The 21,660-nt window shown below is 43.3% G+C and overlaps 1 protein-coding gene across 2 annotated transcripts in view; it reads right to left on the bottom strand.

Moving 5' to 3' along the window:
• akt3a (AKT serine/threonine kinase 3a) overlaps positions 1–21,660 on the bottom strand; it is a 134,044-nt gene that overhangs the window by 17,085 nt on the left and 95,299 nt on the right. For both annotated transcript variants that reach the window (XM_021576349.3, XM_021576348.3), the window contains exons 3-8: positions 11,511–11,636; positions 5,038–5,149; positions 1,534–1,681; positions 1,012–1,143; positions 800–865; positions 178–246 (exon numbers count right to left, since the gene is read on the bottom strand). In XM_021576349.3, the coding sequence (XP_021432024.1) occupies positions 178–246; positions 800–865; positions 1,012–1,143; positions 1,534–1,681; positions 5,038–5,149; positions 11,511–11,636 (653 nt within the window). The remainder of the gene's footprint in view (positions 1–177; positions 247–799; positions 866–1,011; positions 1,144–1,533; positions 1,682–5,037; positions 5,150–11,510; positions 11,637–21,660) is intronic.

Genomic DNA, 21,660 nt, shown 5'->3' with positions numbered 1-21,660 from the left:
TTTCGAGAGAGAGAGACAGAGCCACAGACAGACAGAGAGAGAGAGAGAGCCACAGACAGACAGACAGAGAGCCACAGACAGACAGACAGAGAGAGAGAGAGAGCCACAGACAGACAGACAGAGAGCCACAGATAGACAGTGAGAGAGAGAGAGACACAGATACTAGTCAGGGCTTACCTCTCCTCCATTCACATATTCCATTACAAAGCACAGGCGGTCTTTAGTCTGGAAGGAATACTTCAAAGACTGAAACAGGAGGAACAGAAACACTACCGTCAGCTCCACAACCTGAGGATGGTTTTCACACCTAGCACATATGTATATTCTTGTTGTTTTTCAGAGAGAAGTACATTTCTATCCAGGGAGTACACATTAAACAAAATAACAGTTGCTCTTTGACTCTCTTAAGCCTTGATTGCAGATGTGAGAGAAAGTGAAACAAGGTGGAACGTTACCGTGATGTCATATGAACCTTAATTGTTTTGCTGCATGTGTGTGTGTGTGTGTGTGTGTGTGTGTTTTTGCTTGTGTGTGTTTTGCAGCGAACAACAGCATCTGGAGTATCACTGAAATGACCTCTCAGTGGTGTCTTGTCGACAGATGTAAAGCTAGACTCGGGCTGTTCATTTCTAACAGTTCATGCACTGCATTATAATGAGTCTCTGGGGGTTTCAGGTACATATAGGCTCAATGTGCTGCTAACTGCTTTTGTCTATTGTATGCATGGGTACATGTGAGCGTGCGTGCGTGCCTTTGTGTGAGTGTGTGTGTGTGTGTGTGTGTAGGGATGCGTACTCACAGTTAGGAAAGGGTGCCTGGTGTTTTTTAATACTCTGCTCTCTGTGAGTGTGTGTGCCACTTCATCCTGTGGGATATAAGGTAGAGAATAGAACAGTGCTTCTGAGACAACACAGCATATGAATGTCACAGTCATTTCTTTATACAACGTCATTCAACCTGCTAGCAGTTCGGTTTAGTGTGAGGAAGTAATTAACATGGAGTGAAACGTACCTTTGCAATAATGACTTCCTTCTTCAAAATCTTCATTGCATAATATTTCCCGTTAGCCTTCTCTCGCACTAGAATCACTTTACCAAATGTGCCTTTTCCCAGTAGTTTTAAGTAGTCAAAGTCATTCATTGTCTGAAAGAAACCGTAGGTCAAGTCAGTGCAGTTATAATAGTTGTAGAAAGCAGAATTTGTGTCTGATTTTGGAGGACTGATGGGAAACTTGACACATAATTTAACAGCTCCGCAAAATGATTCTATCAGTGTTTCTGTATCAGTCAATCAGGATATGTCTCCTGTGGTGTGGTCATCCTTTAGTCAGTGGAGCTAAAGAAGAACCAATGGCTTCTCGCTACTGAAATACTTCACGACGTGTTGCTTAGAATTTGTATGTTTATTTCATTTCATCCCTTAGGTCCTCGGGCGGGATGGGATTGGGATGTAACTTCATTTTGTATGTATCTATTCATGTTTGCTGACAATTACTATCACAAAAAAAGTCAGTGGTCCAGATGTATCTCTTACCTTCCGTTTATGGTGGCTGGTAGAGGTGTCCATCTCCTCCAGCTCTCCGATGTTGTCCATCTGAGACGTGGGACTGCATTGGATCCTCTCTTCCTCCTGTCTTTGGAGTTTGTCTGCTACTATCTGGATGGCCTCCGTCCACTCATCCCTGTTTGAAAAACACAGCAGAACACAAACCTCTAGTTACAGATGGGGTCAAATATATTGGCACCCTTGCACTTTACTATGGCTTGCGATGGAGCAGAATGTTCTGTTTCCCTTTTCAAAACTGGTTGAATGGCAATATTTACCCAGTAGGCAGCTGCAACTTACCACGTGTGATAAATTACACAGTAAATGACTTGCCTCTAACCAAGTTCATTTGAATTTGAAATTATTTATATATTTGTCCTGTGAAGTTGGAAATCAAACAAATACACGTGTGAACACCAAAAGTGTTTTCAATTTCAACTGATTATAAAAGAAATAGTGAATCTTGCAAGGGTGCTAATATATTTGACCGCAACTGTAGGTATAGTGTCTTAACAGTCTATAGTCTGGTTAGCCCTGTCCACTTGTCCCTGTCAGGATATGTACACCTGTAAAGTTGCATAAACAGTATAACAATAGTCTGGAGTATGGTTAGCCTATTTGAACTCATACCGTACAGCAGCTGTAACACAGACACATGAACAAACTTCTGCATGGTAACAGTGATATTTCACAGTGAAATGTAGCTACTTGTTTGACGTCTAATGTGACACCATTATGCATAATCAATGACATTCTGCTAAGTTAAGAATGATCTTTAGACAGTGCAATCTCTTCATTACACCTTCACAATGGGGTAAAACTGGAACTTTCAACAAAGGCTAATCTATGCAATCATCTATGTAATCGTCAATGATCAGTCACTTTAAAACAAAACAAATGTTCACAAATGAGTTTATGTCAATGGGAACTACTGCGTGTTTGCAAATGGCTTTACCCCCCATTGGGTTTTCATTTGTTGTGCAATACAACATCTGTTGCATTAAAAGAGTGATGCATTTGGATTTGTGAGCACGTGTGTATTTAATGATGATGAATATATCCGTGTGTGGTTTGTGCTTCCCTCTGGGTTGTACTGCTGCTACATCAACATTCCACAGGAGGGGATCGTTAGCATTTGGAAACTTTCATTTACAGTACGTTAATCTCTCATGGACCGATTCTTGTGGACAAATGAAACGGTGAGAATCTGTCAAGGTTCATGTAGAATTATATGATTACGGGCAGCAGTAGTAGTTCCTGGCTTTGGTTTTTCGTCATTGATTATTTGGACGAATCAGGATTGGGGAGAAGGCGATGCTTAAACTCGTGTAGTGATTTTCAAAGCCCGTGTGCAGATGATAAACGGTTTCCACTAGATTCCACATCCGCAGTCAAAATTGGCTATATTGTAAAAATTCATGAAACCAAAAATGTCCTTTCGGGCCATGATAAATACAGGTGAAATTAGCAGAAGGGAGGGGTTTGAACTAGAGTTTCCGTTTGCGAGGGAGGAGACTTCGCTTCCTTCCTTTACAGAAACGCAATCACAATTGTTAATGGCATTCCCCCCAGAAGTAAAACAGGACATCTAGCACATGTGGTAACGTGATAAAACAAACAGAACATTTGACTCACAAAGTAGCATCAGTGTGGGGTTTTTTTGTTCCATGTTTTGTTTGGACTTTGAGAGGCCCATATGTTACAATGAGGGATTGAACAAGATGCAAATCCATACCGACACAAAAAGACTCTTTCTGAACACCTTTTCCCAGCTTCACTCAGGTTTCTGAATATATCGGATGTGACTCCGAACAAGGGCAAAGAAAAGTTGTGTTCCATTTGAACAATCAAACGGCACAGTGTACACATAAAAAGCAATGGGAATCCTCTCAAGGTCGTGCAGATGAATGCGAGCCGAGCCATCTCTCCCTACCCCCTCCATTTTTTTTTTTTACGTATAATGAGATTTTTTCGCTAATGAGAGATAATGGGCCTGACTACAGTCGGGCGACATGCCAGCTGGTGCCTCCCCTCTCCTCACTCGTGGGCCTGCCGATGCTGGGCCCGTGCCAGGCGGGTACAGTACAGTAAATGCTGCTGCCAGCCAGCCAGAGACACAGTACAGTACAGTGGCTGTAAGGTTTAAGACAGAAACTGGAAAATACGTTTAACCTTTCCTCTTAACCGCTGGCTGCACTTCCCCTCGACCCCTTGGCCTGTCTAGTGAGGCTACAGCTCGAACTCAAATTCTCCTCACTTCCCCAGCAGAAAGTAGAGTTTAAGACCATAACATCTGCCAGTGCTGCTTCCTCTACCCAGCTCTGCTCCGTAGCTCACTCTCACAGGTCGCTGCCTGCAGTTGCCTGTTCCCCAGAGACAGAAGAGAGGATCGTCTGTATTTGTGCCAACTGTGAACAGGCACAGCTTATTATCTTAAGTCTTATGGGCAAACACTGTTCTTTCTGGAGAGAGATAAACATCTCCATTTCCTAGAAGGACAGCTGGAGAATTTATGCCAGTGCTACTATACTTGAAAGGTCTCTTTTCTAGCCTACATACAAACCCCCCACAACCCCCTCTGCTGATCACCTGGTTGGTTTTACTGGAATGGAGCATGTATGATCTGTGTTTTCTATTCATCTTTGTTAAATGACACACTGCTCTAATTTCAAATGGATCTGAAACTGAGGACAAATATGTTTGTCGCAGAAAACGTTCACACAACATTATCTCTAGAATACCATTGAGTATTAAGTATTTCATAGTCATATTATAGGCGGCCCGCCACCGCAGATCAATTTCATTTTTGGGAGGAGGGAACTCAGTCGGGGTCTCAACTTAATGTTGTGAGGTAGAATACACAAGGTGCAATTTCGGAAAATGGTTGTGCATCAGCAGTTTTACTCTTATTATGTCAGTCAATTAGCCATGTCAGCTAAACATTTTTAGATTGGTAAGTTAGTCTACCCTGCTATCTAAACATGTAGTAATCATGGTCAAATTTTGGACTGGGGAACCCCATTGATTTTCTTAGTCATTCTCACTCAGATATCACATTCAAAACTGCAAACATTTCTATCCACCCAATGGCAAAATGTGAAGAATTGCAGGTAAGTAACTTACATTTCTTCTATCCGTTGGCAGGAGGGCCCCCAAAAGGCTAAGGCCGATTCTGGCTACATGTGTAGGTATGGATGTGGGTACGCAGACCCACGAGCCACTGCAGCCCCTCATGATGAGTTCAGATTGTTTTGTGGCCCCACTCCCATCAAAGTTGACCATCCCTCTTACAGATTATCATAGTAAACCATCATTTAAAATGGAACTAGTGAACAATTTATCTCAGTTTCACATGACCTCCTGACTAGAGAGCTACACTACGACTTTTCATAGATGTACTGTTTTCATAGACGTACTGTTTTCATAGATATACTGGGTACTGGGTAGAGCAGTCAGTTGGCCATAGATAAGCAGACTAAGCACTGAGCCTACCTTTCCTCTGGCGTGTCCACATGGAAGGTCCTCTCTATGACGGTGGTCCATTGTAGACATCTGATGATGAATGTGTTGGGCTTTGGTCGTTCTGTCTTCATCAGTTGGCATTCTGAGACAGAGAGAGGACAGATAGAGAAGCGTCTGTGAATATTCAGATTTACTACATGTCAAATCTTGTGTCTGAGCTTCAGTTGCTGATAAGGCTGGGAATTGCCAGGGACTTCATGATACGATATTATCACGATACTTAGGTGCCGATATGATATGTACTGTGATTCTCACAATGCTCAATGTATAGCAATTTGATACTGCGATCTTATTGCGATTTGATGTTCCAAACATATTGCTCACTATAGTGTCTGCTGTAAAGGGACAATAGAGAGCCATGAGGAAATTAGTTTTGAAATAAAAGTGCAAATAATGTGTTGGTTCACTATATTTTTTTTAAAGATGGGGAACAAGGTATAGGATGAGAAATAGAGGAGTTTTGGCATAGGTACAGCCGATTACCTACAGTAGCTTTATAAAACTAAAACTAAATAAAAACATTTACAAATCAATACTTGGAGTCAAATATCAATATAATATCATCCAAAAATAATATTGCGTTATGTAACTGTAAAGATTTTTTTCCCCAATCACTAGTTGCTGTTGATACTAGTTAATTGTGATGAAAGAGTAGGTTAGCTTTGTTATTGAGTATGTACATACACTGAGTATACCAAACATTAAGAACACCTTCCTAATATTGAGTTCCACCCCCCCTTTGCCCTCAGAACAGCCTCAATTCGTCAGGGCATGGACTCTACAAGGTGTCGAAAGCGTTCCACAGGGATGCTGGTCCATGTTGACTCCAATGCTTCCCACAGTTGTCAAGTTGGCTGGATGTCCTTTGGGTGGCGGACCATCCTTGAACCACACGGGAAACTGTTGAGCCTGAAAAACCCAGCAGTGTTGCAGTTCTTGACACAAACCGATGCTCCTGGCACCTACTACCATACCCCGTTCAAAGACACTTCAATATTTTATCTTCTCCATTCACCCTCTGAATGACACATATGCAATCCATGTCTCAATTGTCTCAAGGCTTAAAAATCCTTCTTTAACCTGTCTCCTTCCCTTCATCTACACTGATTGAAGTGGATTTAACAGGTGACATCAATAAGGGATCATAGCTTTCACCTGGTTTCACCTGGTCAGTCTATGTCCTGGAAAGAGCAGGTGTTCCTAATGTTTTATACACTCAATGTAGATGGACTGTACTGCAGAAAACACAACACTTTGCACCAAGTTAAAGCTGTCTCATTCCATCCAGGAACAGACACAGCCAGATGCGGCTTCAAGCCAACTGTGGAAAAGTTTTGCAGTGTGCTCCACTGTCACCGCTACAGCAGCTATTGGGGACAATGTTCAGTCAGATGACAGCTGAAACAGAGTGTTGAGCCTGTACGTGCCAGTAGGTAATGACTTCCCTCCCTCAGCTGGCCTCATCTCTGCCGCCACCAAACGGCGGGACGGCCTAAATATAGGCGGGAAGGTTAATGACGACACGGCTAAGGTCGCAGGCGCACTCTACCTCTTTCTTCCTGCTCCGCTAATAAAATGGAGTCTCCCACTGAGCGCAGAGAAAACAAGGTCATGACGGAGTTCCAGTAGGTAGTAGCGCTGGACACAACATAGTCATTTTAGGGGGAATACAGACAGAGGAGATTGTTTTGCTTCAGCTAAACATACTAGGAGAGAGCTCCAGTAACTGTACTGCCATCAATCAATAGGCATTTATATTGGAGTGTTTACTGTAATATGCATTCAGATTAATTTCCCTATTCTGAAATCTCTAGTGGGATAGGGCCACCACCTACACTACTGTATATATTAGTTCATCAGTTTGCATTCTTGTTATATATACAGTGCATTGCGAAAGTATTCGGCCCCCTTGAACTTTGCGACCTTTTGCCACATTTCAGGCTTCAAACATAAAGATATAAAACTGTATTTTTTTTGTGAAGAATCAACAACAAGTGGGACACAATCATGAAGTGGAACGACATTTATTGGATATTTCAAACTTTTTTAACAAATTAAAAACTGAAAAATTGGGCGTGCAAAATTATTCAGCCCCCTTAAGTTAATACTTTGTAGTGCCACCTTTTGCTGCGATTACAGCTGTAAGTCGCTTGGGGTATGTCTCTATCAGTTTTGCACATTGAGAGACTGAATTTTTTTCCCATTCCTCCTTGCAAAACAGCTCGAGCTCAGTGAGGTTGGATGGAGAACATTTGTGAACAGCAGTTTTCAGTTCTTTCCACAGATTCTCGATTGGATTCAGGTCTGGACTTTGACTTGGCCATTCTAACACCTGGATATGTTTATTTTTGAACCATTCCATTGTAGATTTTGCTTTATGTTTTGGATCATTGTCTTGTTGGAAGACAAATCTCCGTCCCAGTCTCAGGTCTTTTGCAGACTCCATCAGGTTTTCTTCCAGAATGGTTCTGTATTTGGCTCCATCCATCTTCCCATCAATTTTAACCATCTTCCCTGTCCCTGCTGAAGAAAAGCAGGCCCAAACCATGATGCTGCCACCACCATGTTTGACAGTGGGGATGGTGTGTTCAGCTGTGTTGCTTTTACGCCAAACATAACGTTTTGCATTGTTGCCAAAAAGTTCAATTTTGTTTTCATCTGACCAGAGCACCTTCTTCCACATGTTTGGTGTGTCTCCCAGGTGGCTTGTGGCAAACTTTAAACTACACTTTTTATGGATATCTTTAAGAAATGGCTTTCTTCTTGCCACTCTTCCATAAAGGCCAGATTTGTGCAATATACGACTGATTGTTGTCCTATGGACAGAGTCTCCCACCTCAGCTGTAGATCTCTGCAGTTCATCCAGAGTGATCATGGGCCTCTTGGCTGCATCTCTGATCAGTCTTCTCCTTGTATGAGCTGAAAGTTTAGAGGGACGGCCAGGTCTTGGTAGATTTGCAGTGGTCTGATACTCCTTCCATTTCAATATTATCGCTTGCACAGTGCTCCTTGGCATGTTTAAAGCTTGGGAAATCTTTCTGTATCCAAATCCGGCTTTAAACTTCTTCACAACAGTATCTCGGACCTGCCTGGTGTGTTCCTTGTTCTTCATGATGCTCTCTTCGCTTTTAACGGACCTCTGAGACTATCACAGTGCAGGTGCATTTATACGGAGACTTGATTACACACAGGTGGATTGTATTTATCATCATTAGTCATTTAGGTCAACATTGGATCATTCAGAGATCCTCACTGAACTTCTGGAGAGAGTTTGCTGCACTGAAAGTAAAGGGGCTGAATAATTTTGCACGCCCAATTTTTCAGTTTTGATTTGTTAAAAAAGTTTGAAATATCCAATAAATGTCATTCCACTTCATGATTGTGTCCCACTTGTTGTTGATTCTTCACAAAAAAATACAGTTTTATATCTTTATGTTTGAAGCCTGAAATGTGGCAAAAGGTCGCAAAGTTCAAGGGGGCCGAATACTTTCGCAAGGCACTGTATATATCTTCATTTGAACTCTCCACGTATTCATGTACTTCAATTTTCCAAACTATATTGAAATGTAATTAACAAATGGTATATATTAGAAATATGGGGCTCTGGAGAAGGAAAAATATTCATCAGGTACCATAGCATTGTTTCCTAGTCATTTAGGTGAGTTATCTGAGACGTACTTAGTGTTTGACATTAGACTGTAGCCTGTTGGTCAGGCAGGCAAGTAGGCAGGGAGGGAGTGTCTCAGGCTATGTCTGTCTGTCTGTCTCTGTCTCTGTCTCTGTCTCTGTCTCTGTGTCTGTGTCTGTCTGTCTGTCTGTCTGTCTGTCTGTCTGTCTGTCTGTCAGTGACAGTATCTCTCCCCACGCTTGGGACGGACAGACAGGCAGGCAGGCGGGGCTGCACCATTCCATTTCACTGGCCCATTTGACTACAGCAGCCAGCGTCCCAGCACCACCTGGCCTCCCAGCTTTGGACAACAGATGTGGCAATAGTGTAGTGCTGCCAAGCCAGCCGGGGCCGGATGTATGGCCACCCTCTCTCCCCCAGCCTTTAGATTAAAACCTGGCCGCGCTAGCTTCCTGACGGATGGAGTGAGAGAAAGCGAGAGGGGAGAGGGAGAAAATGAGAGAGGAGAGAGTGAGAGTGAGAATGAGAAAGAAAGCTCCCTCCATGTGTCCAAGTGGTAACACAGCAAGGCCGGATGGATTGATGGATGGATCCACCCCCTTAAACTGTCCTTTCTTTCCCCTAAAAAAACTATCCAGCAGCCAATCATAAGGAAAATCTGAGGCCATTGTCAGTTCTGTTGTGTGTTGGGACAATAGGAAACTGTTGTAGTTGTTTCATGTCCATGTAATTACTGTGGCCTTTGTTGTAGGAACTGTGCCAAGGAGTCAAATGTTTCCACCAGCTTAGTGGCTATCAGCGTATGTCTAGTTGTTTTGGTAAACAACTGAGGGATGGGGCTGGAGAAATGTGACCACTTTCAAATTCATAGACAAAGGTATGAATGCAAGGATGAACTATCCATGAGATCTAAATTATACTTTTGACCATGTTTTGAGGCTTTGAGGTGGAGTAAAACAAGCTTATATTTAGGGTTTCGATGTCATTTATAATTGATCCTCTTCAAGATTCAATGGGTGTACATGTATATCATTCATTTAAAAGTCCAGTTGATATACCAATCTCAGATTGACACTTTAAGTATGCAGTTGAAGTCGGAAGTTTACATACACTTATGTTGGAGTCATTAAAACTTGTTTTTCAACCACTCCACACATTTCTTGTTAACAAACTATAGTTTTGGCAAGTCGGTTAGGACATCTACTTTGTGCATGACACAAGTCATTTTCCCAACAATTGTTTAGACAGATTATTTCACTTATAATTCACTGTATCACAATTCCAGTGGGTCAGAGGTTTACATACACTAAGATGACTGTACGAATTGGAAAATTCCAGAAAACAATGTCATGGCTTTAGAAGCTTCTGATAGGCTAATTTACATCATTTGAGTCAATTGGAGGTGTACCTGTGGATGTATTTCAAGGTCTACCTTCAAACTCAGTGCCTCTTTGCTTGACATCATGGGAAAATCAAAATAAATCAGCCAAGACCTCAGAAAAAAAATTGTAGGCCTCCACAAGTCTGGTTCATCCTTGGGAGCAATTTCCAAATGCCTGAAGGTACCACGTTCATCTGTATAAACAATAGTACGCAAGTATAAACACCATGGGACCACGCAGCCGCCATACCGCTCAGGAAGGAGACGCGTTCTGTCTCCTAGAGTTGAATGTACTTTGGTGGAAAAAGTGCAAATCAATCCCAGAACAGCAGCAAAGGACCTTGTGAAGATGCTGGAGGAAACAGGTACAAAAGTATCTATATCCACAGTAAAACAAGTCCTATATCGACATAACATGAAAGGCCGCTCAGCAAGGAAGAAGCCACTGCTCCAAAACCGCCATAAAAAGGCCAGACTACTGTTTGCAACTGCACATGGGGACAAAGATCATACTTTTTGGAGAAATATCCTCTGGTCTGACGAAACGAAAATAGAACTGTTTGGCCATAATGACCATCGTTATGTTTGGAAGAAAAAGGGGGAGGGTTGCAAGCCCCGAAGAACACCACCCCAACTGTGAAGCACGGGGGTGGCAGCATCATGTTGTGGGGGTGCTTTGCTGCAGGAGGGACTGGTACAAAATAGATGGCTTTATGAGGTAGGAGAATTATATGGATATTTTGAAGTAACATCTCAAGACATCAGTCAGGAAGTTAAATTTTGGTCGCAAATGGGGTTTACCAAATGGACAAAGATACCAAGCATACTTCCAAAGTTGTGGCAAAATGGCTTAAGGACAACAAAGTCAAGGTATTGGAGTGGCCATCACAAAGCCCTGACCTCAATCCTATGGAAACATTTTGGGCAGAACTGAAAAAGCGTGTGCGAGCAAGGAGGCCTACAAACCTGACTCAGTTACACCAGCTCTGTCAGGAGGAATGGGCCAAAATTCACCCAACTTATTGTGGGAAGCTTGGGGAAGGCTACCCAAAATATTTGACCCAAGTTAAACAATTTAAAGGCAATGATACCAAATACTAATTGAGTGTATGTAAACTTATGACCCACTGGGAATGTGATGAAAGAAATAAAACCTGAAATAAATCATTCTCTCTACTATTATTCTGACATTTCACGTTCTTAAAATAAAGTGAGGATCCTAACTGACCTAAGACAGGGGATTTTTACTAGGATTAAATGTCAGGAATTGTGAAAAACTGAGTTTAAATATATTTGGCTAAGGTTTATGTAAACTTCTGACTTCAACTGTAGGTATCCCTTTGGGAAAGAGTCCTCATTGCCTACTTATCACTGTGGCATATTATTGATTTAGATGAATTGACGTACTAGAAGCCAGCACAGTAGATGACTCACTTGCAACAGAGAAGTTATTAAGGGGATAGGGTAGGTCTGCGTCCTGTGGTTTCTCTTTGTAACCTATGAACGAGCCGTCAGTTTTCAGCAGGAAGTAGCGTGGTCTCCAGTTCTTGATATATTCTCCTGTAGAATATGAGAGAGAGAGAGAGAGAGAGAGAGAGAGAGAGAGAGAGAGAGAGAGAGAGAGAGAGAGAGAGAGAGAGAGAGAGAGAGAGAGAGAGGAAGAGAGAAGAGAGAGAGAGAAAGAGAGAAAGAGAGAGAGAGAGAGAGAGAGAGAGAGAGAGAGTTTCTTTGTTAGTGCATTGTTACTGCCAGTCCATAGATTCAAAAACAGTAAGGTGGGCACTCATAAAGCAATTCAAACCACTTATTACATTTTGAAATGGTTTTATGGAACAAGTTTAAAAGTTGTTGGCTCTTTGAGCTCTATGCGCAATTGTTTTTAGTGCAGACATGATTGTTTTACATTAAAGTGCAGTAACACAGCTTACCCCTATAATCAGTATCATTCTAAAGTGGCTACTGTTTCAATATCCATTCACACCAATAGCTTTTAGACTCTCATCATATGGCTTTGATATGTTTTGGGATTAACATGATCAAAATGATAAAAACATGTTTACGATCTCAGGGCTAAAATCACTCCCCAACGATCATCTGCCTCATTTTGGGTAAGACTGGAGGACCCCTAACCTCCTGCCCCGGGATTTAGGCTAGCCCTGTATAGAGGGAGGTCAAATCTCCATCAGGGGGCCAGAGTGGACACCTTTAACCCTCCCGGGCGGCAGCAGCTGAAAAACAACATCTGCTAAGCAGCTGGTTATCCCGCATTACCAAACAAAACTTCTGGTGCAACAGCCTGCTCCATCTAATAACCAACAGCAGGATTACAAGGGTGTCAACATCTCAGCTCACAGCGCTACATCATACGCACAGCACCGGGTTCAACACAGGATACTGGAGAGCATAGGCAGCACATCTGCTTTTTTAACATACACAGAGTGTACAAAACATTAAGAACACCCTGCTCTTTCCATGACATAGACTGACCAGGTGAATCCATGACATAGACTGACCAGGGGAATCCATGACATAGACTGACCAGGTGAATCCAGATGAATGCTATGATCCCTTATTGATGTCACCTGTTAAATCCACTTCAAATCAGTGTAGATGAAGGGGGGAGACAGGTTAAAGGAGGATTGTTAAGCCTTGAGACATGGATTGTGTATGTGTGCCATTCAGGGGGGGAATGGGCATGACAAAACACTTAAGTGCCTTTGAACGGGGCATGGTAGTAGGTGCCAGGCACACCGGTTTGTGTCAAGAACTGCAACGCTGCTGGATTTTTCACACTCAACAGTTTCCCGTGTGTATCAAGAATGGTTCACCACCCAAAGGACATCCAGCCAACTTGACATAACTGTGGGAAGCATTGGGGTCAACATGGGCCAGCATCCCTGTGGAACGCTTTGACACCTTGCGGTGTCCTTGCCTGACGAATTGAGGCTGTTCTGAGTGCCAAAAGGGGGGGGTGCTACTAAATATTAGGAAGGTGTTACTAATGTTTGGTATACTCAGTGTATTGTTCTGTAGTATTACAACGACTGTGTAAGGTGCATACTAGAAGCTATGGTAACTGTTAATGGAAGAAGTTTGGAATTTAATTTGAGAGGGAAGGTACTACACTGCTGTCTGCCAAGATACAAGTCATAGCACTTGACTGGAGTTTTAAAAAAGTAGCAAACAATCATATGCAAATGTGCTTCTTCTTGTTAATTTCTTCTTGTTGATATTTTCCATTTTATAATAGATTTTTACTGTAGGCAAGAAGATTGACATTTTCAATGAGACCGACAGTCAAACAACGATCTAAAAAGTACCATTCTTAAGTCCTTCCACTTCCACATATAATACTAATATAACCATTATGTTTAATATTCAGTTCCATTTAGTTTCAGCATCAGGCCATTTCTGCTCCAGCCTCATTCGTGTGGATGGACACACTGAAATCCTCTATAATGGACGAGATGTGAAAATCCTAAAACGTGCACTTTGTGTTTTTTAACTCCTGGTAATTAGCCCACCATCCCGATGGCTGACACGCACGCCTCTGTGACAGCTCTGATCACTTCTTTTTTTTTTTACACCGGGAAGAGAAAATAAACAACATGTTCTATTTGTAACATCCACTTAAAGCATAATGACAGCAGCTTTTCTTAATTAACACATCAGAGAAAAACACCTGCTCATGTTAATTTGAGGAGACGGAGGTCTTTGCCGGTATGCCTCTGTGAGGCTGGGGTCTGTGGGAGGGGAGGACAGGAGGGGAGGAGAGCAGCTGAACGCAATGCAGTACGCCGTGGGGACAGGAGCCACCATAGGTAGCAAGGTCTCTCCTCCGACTCGCTCACACAGCCTGTCACAGGATCTCACCACTAACACTTGGTAGATAAATAAATTAGGCCTATAAATTATTCCTGATCAAAACAAGACATAAATGTAAGTATAGACATTTGCTACCAGACGGAAGAGTGGGCGTGACACAGTTAATTGCATGAAGTCACTGAGAGGGAGATGTCTAGCTTTTGAATTAATCAAATGTACTGGATTTAAGCCAGAAGGTAACAGAGTGTTAAGACCGACAGGGTGGTCTTTAATGAATGCTACAAATAGGTGTCCCACCAGATTGCACTTAGTGTGTGAGTGTAGCTGTATTTGGTCAATGCAATATTCAGTCTGTGGTGCTGGGTTTGCAGTGAGGCAAATGGTCCAATATCCTGGACTGGGGGTTAACCCAAACTGGGAACCAGACTATGTAGAGGGGGTAGCCAGAGGTGGAACAGAAGGGGATGGACAGTTACACCCACATATAGTTCCAACTCTCAGTCTCAACTGATCCAATAGTGTTCCATCAAACTCTCAACGCTGGCCCGGGTCATAATGACTCTGCTAGCTCAAATTCTGAACATCTTGAATGGGCTGCTGTAGGCAGATACTCCATGTTATATTTTGGGCAGATTGAGAAAATGTCCTGCATTCAACACAATACTGTTTTTTTGCAGTACGATGCAAACAGTTGAAATAAAAATTCAGCTCAGCCACCCACAGAATCAGTTCTGAGAGAGACCGTTCCAACAGATCCAATTGCACAATTAAAGCAACATACTGTATGCCACTCAATTACAAGACCAGATTAATTGTTCATTTGTCAGTGGACTGAGACAGGCAGGTGGCTGTATGAATCTGGGAATGGACTTCGATGGGCCACTTCCACCCACAGATGAGCTCTTCACCAAAAACCTTTCAGCAGCCCAACACCGTCACAGCTCCTGAGACTGTTCTAAGAACCCACACCTCCATCTTCTTGTTCATTTGACGCAATCAGGTTTTTAGTTTTCAGAAGAAGAAAAAAAACACAGCCCATTTGTTAATCAGCCCAAACAAGTATTTAATTTAATGCTTTGGCCGGAGCCGGCCTGATTTGCAGATGGGCTTGTGACGGGAGCCCTGGGACCGGCGGGCTGCCACGTTCCAGCACACAGGGCTGGGCGCTCCAAACCTCCAACCAGCTTGTCTGGGCACCGCCAGAGACAGAGACAGCCGCTCCGGCAAACGGTGCCCCAGCCCCCAGCCCTCAGCCCAGGCACCGACATGAGCACAGAGACATGGGCAGCACCAGACCTGGCCAGACGGAGGGAGGGATGGATGGAAGGAGAGAGAGATGGAGAGAGAGATTAAGAGAGGGAGGATAGAGAGAGAGAAATCTGTCTGTACCTGGATCTGCTGTTTCTCCTCACCATGTAGGTTGTGTACCATGGCAGCTTGCTGAGGGAGAGCGGCTGGACCCACTTTGTCAATTTGGCCAAGCTGACAGGAGAGGAAGCTCTCTGACAATAGCACAAAAGTACCTCATATTATCTTCTTTTTACACTGTTTAACTGAGAATGGAGACACTAATAAATATATGACCAAATTAAACATAATTTAGCTTACAGTTTACAAGTTATAGGTATTTAGAGGCTATTTATTCAATGTGTATAAAACCTGTATAAACTGTACTGTATTTATAATTATATGACAATATTTTAGGTTGAAAATAATTATATTGCGTAATTTCTGTAAATAAAAGTAAAGTAAAGTAAAATCGGGGTTGTGCCTCTACTGCCATTCATTCAGTCAATGGGTGATTCCAATTAGACTGGTTTGAATTTCTCCCTGACCACAATGGCTGCCAGAATACGGGTGACTAAATCAATGGAGGCCAGAGAAGTCAAGGGGTGATCCTTTAGTGATGCAAAGCTGCAGGGATTTGCTGTATTTTCTACCTGAATTGCCCAGAAAGACTTAGGAGTTGATCCCTTAGAGATGACAGTCATGTCCCCAGTTAAGACACTCAGACACAACAAGGTGGTCTGAGCTCTGATCCTCTGGAATACCTAGATAGCTGGGAGTAAACAGTGGGCTACTTCCTGCATGGACAGATTCCCCTACCATCAACCTGGGATGCCCAGCTAATCCACGCAGGGTAAATGCAGGGGTAGGGAGGATGTGTGTGAAAATGTGTGTGAAAATGAAGAAGTGAAGGTATAAGAGGATAAGAGGTATAAGAGGAGGGCACTAAAACGATAATGGCCATTAGAAATAAATCCTGTACACTGTTCAGTTCTTCCAGACCATGAAAGACATTCTCTCTTTTTATTTAGTTCAGACTCGGTGTGTGTGTGTGTATTGTGTTCCCATGCCCCCTGCCATAGGCTTGTGACCGGGAAGTAGCCCCAGGCACAGCTGCCCTGCTGCTCCAACCCAGAGGCTCTCAGACATCTTATGTGAAATCCAGGGCTGGCTCAAGCCAATCCACTTACAGTGTATTAGTGTCATTACCAGGATGCCCAGAAGGGAGGGGTGGCCAGGAGACTACTTGGCTTCTGGGAATGGACGCGGGGGTGGTGGCTGGTGACAGTGGTAGTACAGGAGTGAAAGCCAGACTGACTCTGTATGCCCTCTGTTTAACTGTTCCTCCCACAGTGAACTACAGTGTATGATCAGAAGAACACTTCCCCGCCAACCAGTGGGGAAAACAACCAGTGGTTACCTAGATTAGCCCATTAGCTCTTTTTCTTCCTAATGCAATGTACTTGATGTCAGCTTGTTTTACTCAATTACAAACTACATTTAAGAAAAGTGCAACATGTCTAAAGATTATTTGTCATCATTGCCTGCTCCCGAGCTTTCTCACTACTTAGAATAACGTAATCAAAAGACAGTACAGTATGAAGATAGGCTAAAACTGCTTCTCCAATAGAAATTGCCGATCACACTTGTAGGTCATTGCGACGTTGGCTAACTGAGCTCATGCGTAGAAACAAGTCATTGCGTCTGTCGTCTTGCGCCAAAATGCGCATGTGCAGGCCATCAAATCAAAAGCACCCCTTCGATAAAAAGTAGTTTCTCATGAAAATTAATATGTGTTAGGTAGTCACTTTCACGAGGTTGGATAAATGACATGTTCAACTACTAAAGACATTGACACAAATATATTTTGTGCCTTTCGATTTCAAGAAAATGAATTCTCTCATTGACTTCTCAATACCTCAAACTCCGGCCTGGTCTGTTTGGTCTGTTTCACAAGCGTTCCCGGAAGTCTCGGGATGTTGCGCCTCTGGGTTTAGAAACTCTGTGACGTAATATTGTAGGGCTTCCCTCATGCCCCTTTTCATGATGGTGCTAGCAGCTACATGAGTGAGTGCTAGCATCAAAAAAACAAACGGACTATACAGCTACAAGTTGTGAGTGGCACTTCTAGTGGCCGGGGACTTTAATGAAGGCAAATTTAAATCCATTTTACCTCATTTCTATCAGCATGTCACGTGCAACCAGAGGGGGAGAAAACAAACTCGAGACCACCTTTACTCCACACACAGAGACGCATACAATGCTCTGCCTCGCCCTCCATTTGTCAAATCATTTTGGGGGGGGAACTTTGACCCCTTTCTCGCCCCAATTTTGAGATATCCAATTGGTAGTTACAGTCCCATCGATGCAACTCCCCTAAGGGGTCGGGAGAGGTGAAGGTCGAGAGCCATGCATCCCCCGAAACATGACCCTGCCAAGCCACACTGCTTCTTGACACACTGCTCGCTTAACCCAGATGCCAGCCGCACAAATGTGACACAGCTTTGGATTGAACCCGGGTCTGAACTGTGATGCAGTGCCTTAGACCGCTGAGCCACTCGGGAGGCTCCATTTGGTAAATCTAATCATAATTATATCCTGCTAATTCCTGTTTACAAGCAAAAACTAAAGCAGGAAGTACAGTGACTCGCTCAATACGGAAGTGGTCAGATGATGAGGATGCGTCGCTACAGGACTGTTTTGCTAGAAGAGATTGGAATATGTTCCGGGATGCATCCAATGGCATTGAGGAGTACACCACCTCAGTCACCGGCTTTATTAATAAGTGCATCGACGACGTCGTCCCCAGTTGATATACCAATCTCAGATTGCCCATTTAAGTATACAGTTGAAGTCGGAAGTTTACATACACTTATGTTGGAGTCATTAAAACTCGGTTTTCAACCACTCCACAAATGTCTTGTTAACAAACTATAGTTTGGCAAGTCGGTTATTTTTCCAAAAATTGTTGACAGACAGATTATTCAACTTATTCACTGTATCACAATTCCAGTGGGTCGGAAGTTTACATATAATAAGTTGACTGTGCCTTTAAACAGCTTGGAAAATTCCCGAAAATGATGTCTCGCTTCGAGGCAAGCAACATGGAGGCATGCACGAGAGCATCAGCTGTTCCGGATGAGTGTGTGACCACGCTCTCTGTAGTCGATGTGAGCAATACCTTTAAACAGGTCAATATTGACAAGGCCGCGGGGCCAGATGGATTACCAGGACGTGTACTCAATGCATGTGCGGACCAACTGGCAAGTGTCTTCACTGACATCTTCAACCTCTCCCTGACCGAGTCTCCCTGTGCCCAAGAAAGCAAAGGTAACCTGCCTAAATGACTACCACCCCGTAGCACTCACTTCAGCAGTCATGAAGTGCTTTGAAAAGCTGGTCATGGCTCACATCAACACCATCTTCCCGGAAACCTCAGGGGTGCGTACTTAGTCCACTCCTGTACTCCCTGTTCACGCATGACTGCGTGGCCAAGCATGACTCCAACACCGCCATTAAGTTTGCTGACGACACAACAGTGGTAGGCCTGATCACCGACAACGATGAGACAGCCGATAGGGAGGACTTCAGAGACCTGGCAGTGTGGTTCCAGGACAACAACCTCTCCCTCAACGTGAGCAAGACAAAGGAGCTGATCGTGGACTACAGGAAAAGGAGGGCCGAGCAGGCCCCCATTCACATCGACGGGGCTGAAGTGGAGCGGGTTGAGAGTTTCAAGATCCTTGGTGTCCACATCACCAACAATCTATTATGGTCCAAACACACCAAGACAGTGGTGAAGAGGGCATGGCAATGCCTATTCCCCCTTGGGAGACTGAAAAGAATTGGCACTTGGGTCAAGCTTCCTGCCATCCAGGACCTATATACTAGGCGGTGTCAGAGGAAGGCCCAAAAAATTGTCAACGACTCCAGTCAACCAAGTCATAGACTGTTCTCGGCATGCGGTACCAGAGCGCCAAGTCTAGGTACAAAGGCTCGTTAACAGCGTCTACCCCCAAGCCATAAGACTGCTGAACAATTAATCAATGGCCACCCTGACTATTTCCATTGACACCCACCCTTTGTTTTTACAATGCTGCTAGATCTCTCTGTACTTTGCTCTGTTCATTTTGCCTCAATCCTGACTAGTCTCCCAGTCCCTGCCGCTGAAAAACATCCCCACAGCGTGATGCTACCACCACTATGCTTCACCATAAGGATGGTGCCAGATTTCCTCCAGACTTGACCCTTGGCATTCAAGCGTAAGAGTTCAATCTTGGTTTCATCAGACCAGAGAATCTTGTTTATTATGGTCTGAGAGTCTGTAGGTGCCTTTTGGCAAACTCCAAGTGGGCTGTCATGTGCCTTTTATTGAGGAGTGGCTTCCGTCCGGCCACTCTACCATTAAGGCCTGATTGGTGGAGTGCTGCAGAGATGGTAATGTGGTTGCTTCAAGTTGTGTATTTACGGTATTCTATGTATTGCCTTGAAATCAATTCCAATTCACACAACATTTTTTAAGAGAGTGGGACAACATTCCACAGGCAACAATCAACAGCCTAATCAACTCTATGCGAAGGAGATGTGTCGCGCTGCATGTTTATATTTTTGTTCAGTATGATTGCATGGCTTCAATTGCATTCACAATGATATAGGGTCTAGGCCTACTGTAAATTGCATTATGGCTGAGCATGGACATGCCAAACATTGTCAATAAGCTAGATTAAATTCATTATTGATAAGGCCTAAAAAGAGAACAAATAAACAAATCTAAACAGCGCTGGATAGGCTGCGTTTCCGCTGCCTAAAATTAGCACTTTGGATCATGTTTTTAAGGACACTCCTAAAATATTTCCGACCCCTCCCAAATGAGCGCAAGCTCGCTGATGTTAGACAGGTAAAATGTCAAACCTGGCATTAGGGCTGCAAAATGCCAGTGCGCCAGTTTTTACGTGACTAAATGGCAAACTAATGTGCTTTTGACACTAGAGCCGCATTAACGCCAGCCGAAAATTGAGCCCTCGGGGTCAATGGGAAACAATGTTTGTTCTCCCCAATTTGTGGGCATGGTCGATACCTTCTTATGACGTGAACATCGACTCAAGATTATTAGGCTCGTTAAGTGTAGTAATAGCAGCAGTGGTATTAATCATAGCGATGGACTAAAAGCACATAAAAGTCCACTGCACTACATGCTAGAGGTCGACCGATTAATCAGAATGGCCGATTAATTAGGGCCGATTTCAAGTTTTCATAACAATCGGTAATTTTGGACACCGATTTTGCCGTTTACACCTTTATTTAACTAGGCAAGTCAGTTAAGAACACATTCTTAACCCACATTCTAGGAACGGTGGGTTAACTGCCTTGTTCAGGGGCAGAACAACAGATTTTTACCTTGTCAGCTCAGGGATTCAATCTTGCAACCTTACGGTTAACTAGTCCAACGCTCTAACCACCTGCCTCACGAGGAGCCCGCCTGTTACGCGAATGCAGTAAGAAGCCAAGGTAAGTTGCTAGCTAGCATTAAACTTAATCAATCATAATCACTAGTTATAACTACACATGGTTGATGTTACTAGTTTATCTAGCATGTCCTGCTAGATAATCGATGCAGTGCGCATTCGCGAAAAAGGACTGTTGTTGCTCCAACGTGTACCTAACCATAAACATCAATGCCTTTCTTAAAATCAATACAGAGAAGTATATATTTTTAAACCTGGGAATATTGAAGACTAATGTTAAAAGGAACCACCAGCTTTCATATGTTCTCATGTTCTGAGCAAGGAACTTAAACGTAAGCTTTCTTACATGGCACATATTGCACTTTTACTTTCTTCTCCAACACTTTGTTTTTGCATTATTTAAACCAAATTGAACATGTTTCATTATTTATTTGAGGCTAAATTGATTTTATTGATGTATTATATTAAGTTAAAATAAGTGTTCATTCAGTATTGTTGTAATTGTCATTATTACAAATACATATATATATATATATATTATATATATATATATATATATATATTTTTTGTCCTCCAGTAATCGGTATCGGCTTTTTTTTGTCCTCCAATAATCGGCATCGGCGTTGAAAAATCATAATCGGTCGACCTCTACTACATGCTATCCATTCTAGGGACACAATGACATCAGTGCTCTCACCACTAGAAGATCTCCCTTCCTGGCATATGACAAGATTCCAACAGCGATTTAATTTCCGAGAACAGCCCAGATGTATGAGTAGTACTGTCATGATGAGTAGTACTGTGGTGGTGGGTTCCTCCAACAGCAGACAAAGGGTGGCTCTGGTTCTGGGGGCCGGCAGCCACAGGCAGATTGAGTGGGGCGCCCAGGGGACCCTGATGGTCCCCTGGGGCCCAGGGAGATTTCAGCCCCGCCAGCTGCACACAGCTCGCCCTCCTGGTGCCCCTCTCTACCCCCCCAGCTGGTGCAGCGTGCTGCGGATAGAGAG

The sequence above is a fragment of the Oncorhynchus mykiss genome, chromosome 20, assembly GCF_057628025.1.
Source record: "Oncorhynchus mykiss isolate SJ-2025 chromosome 20, ASM5762802v1, whole genome shotgun sequence".
Classification (NCBI taxonomy): Eukaryota; Metazoa; Chordata; class Actinopteri; order Salmoniformes; family Salmonidae; genus Oncorhynchus; species Oncorhynchus mykiss.
Note: the sequence above shows the minus strand (reverse complement) of the source record. Positions and strands in the feature narration are given on the sequence as shown.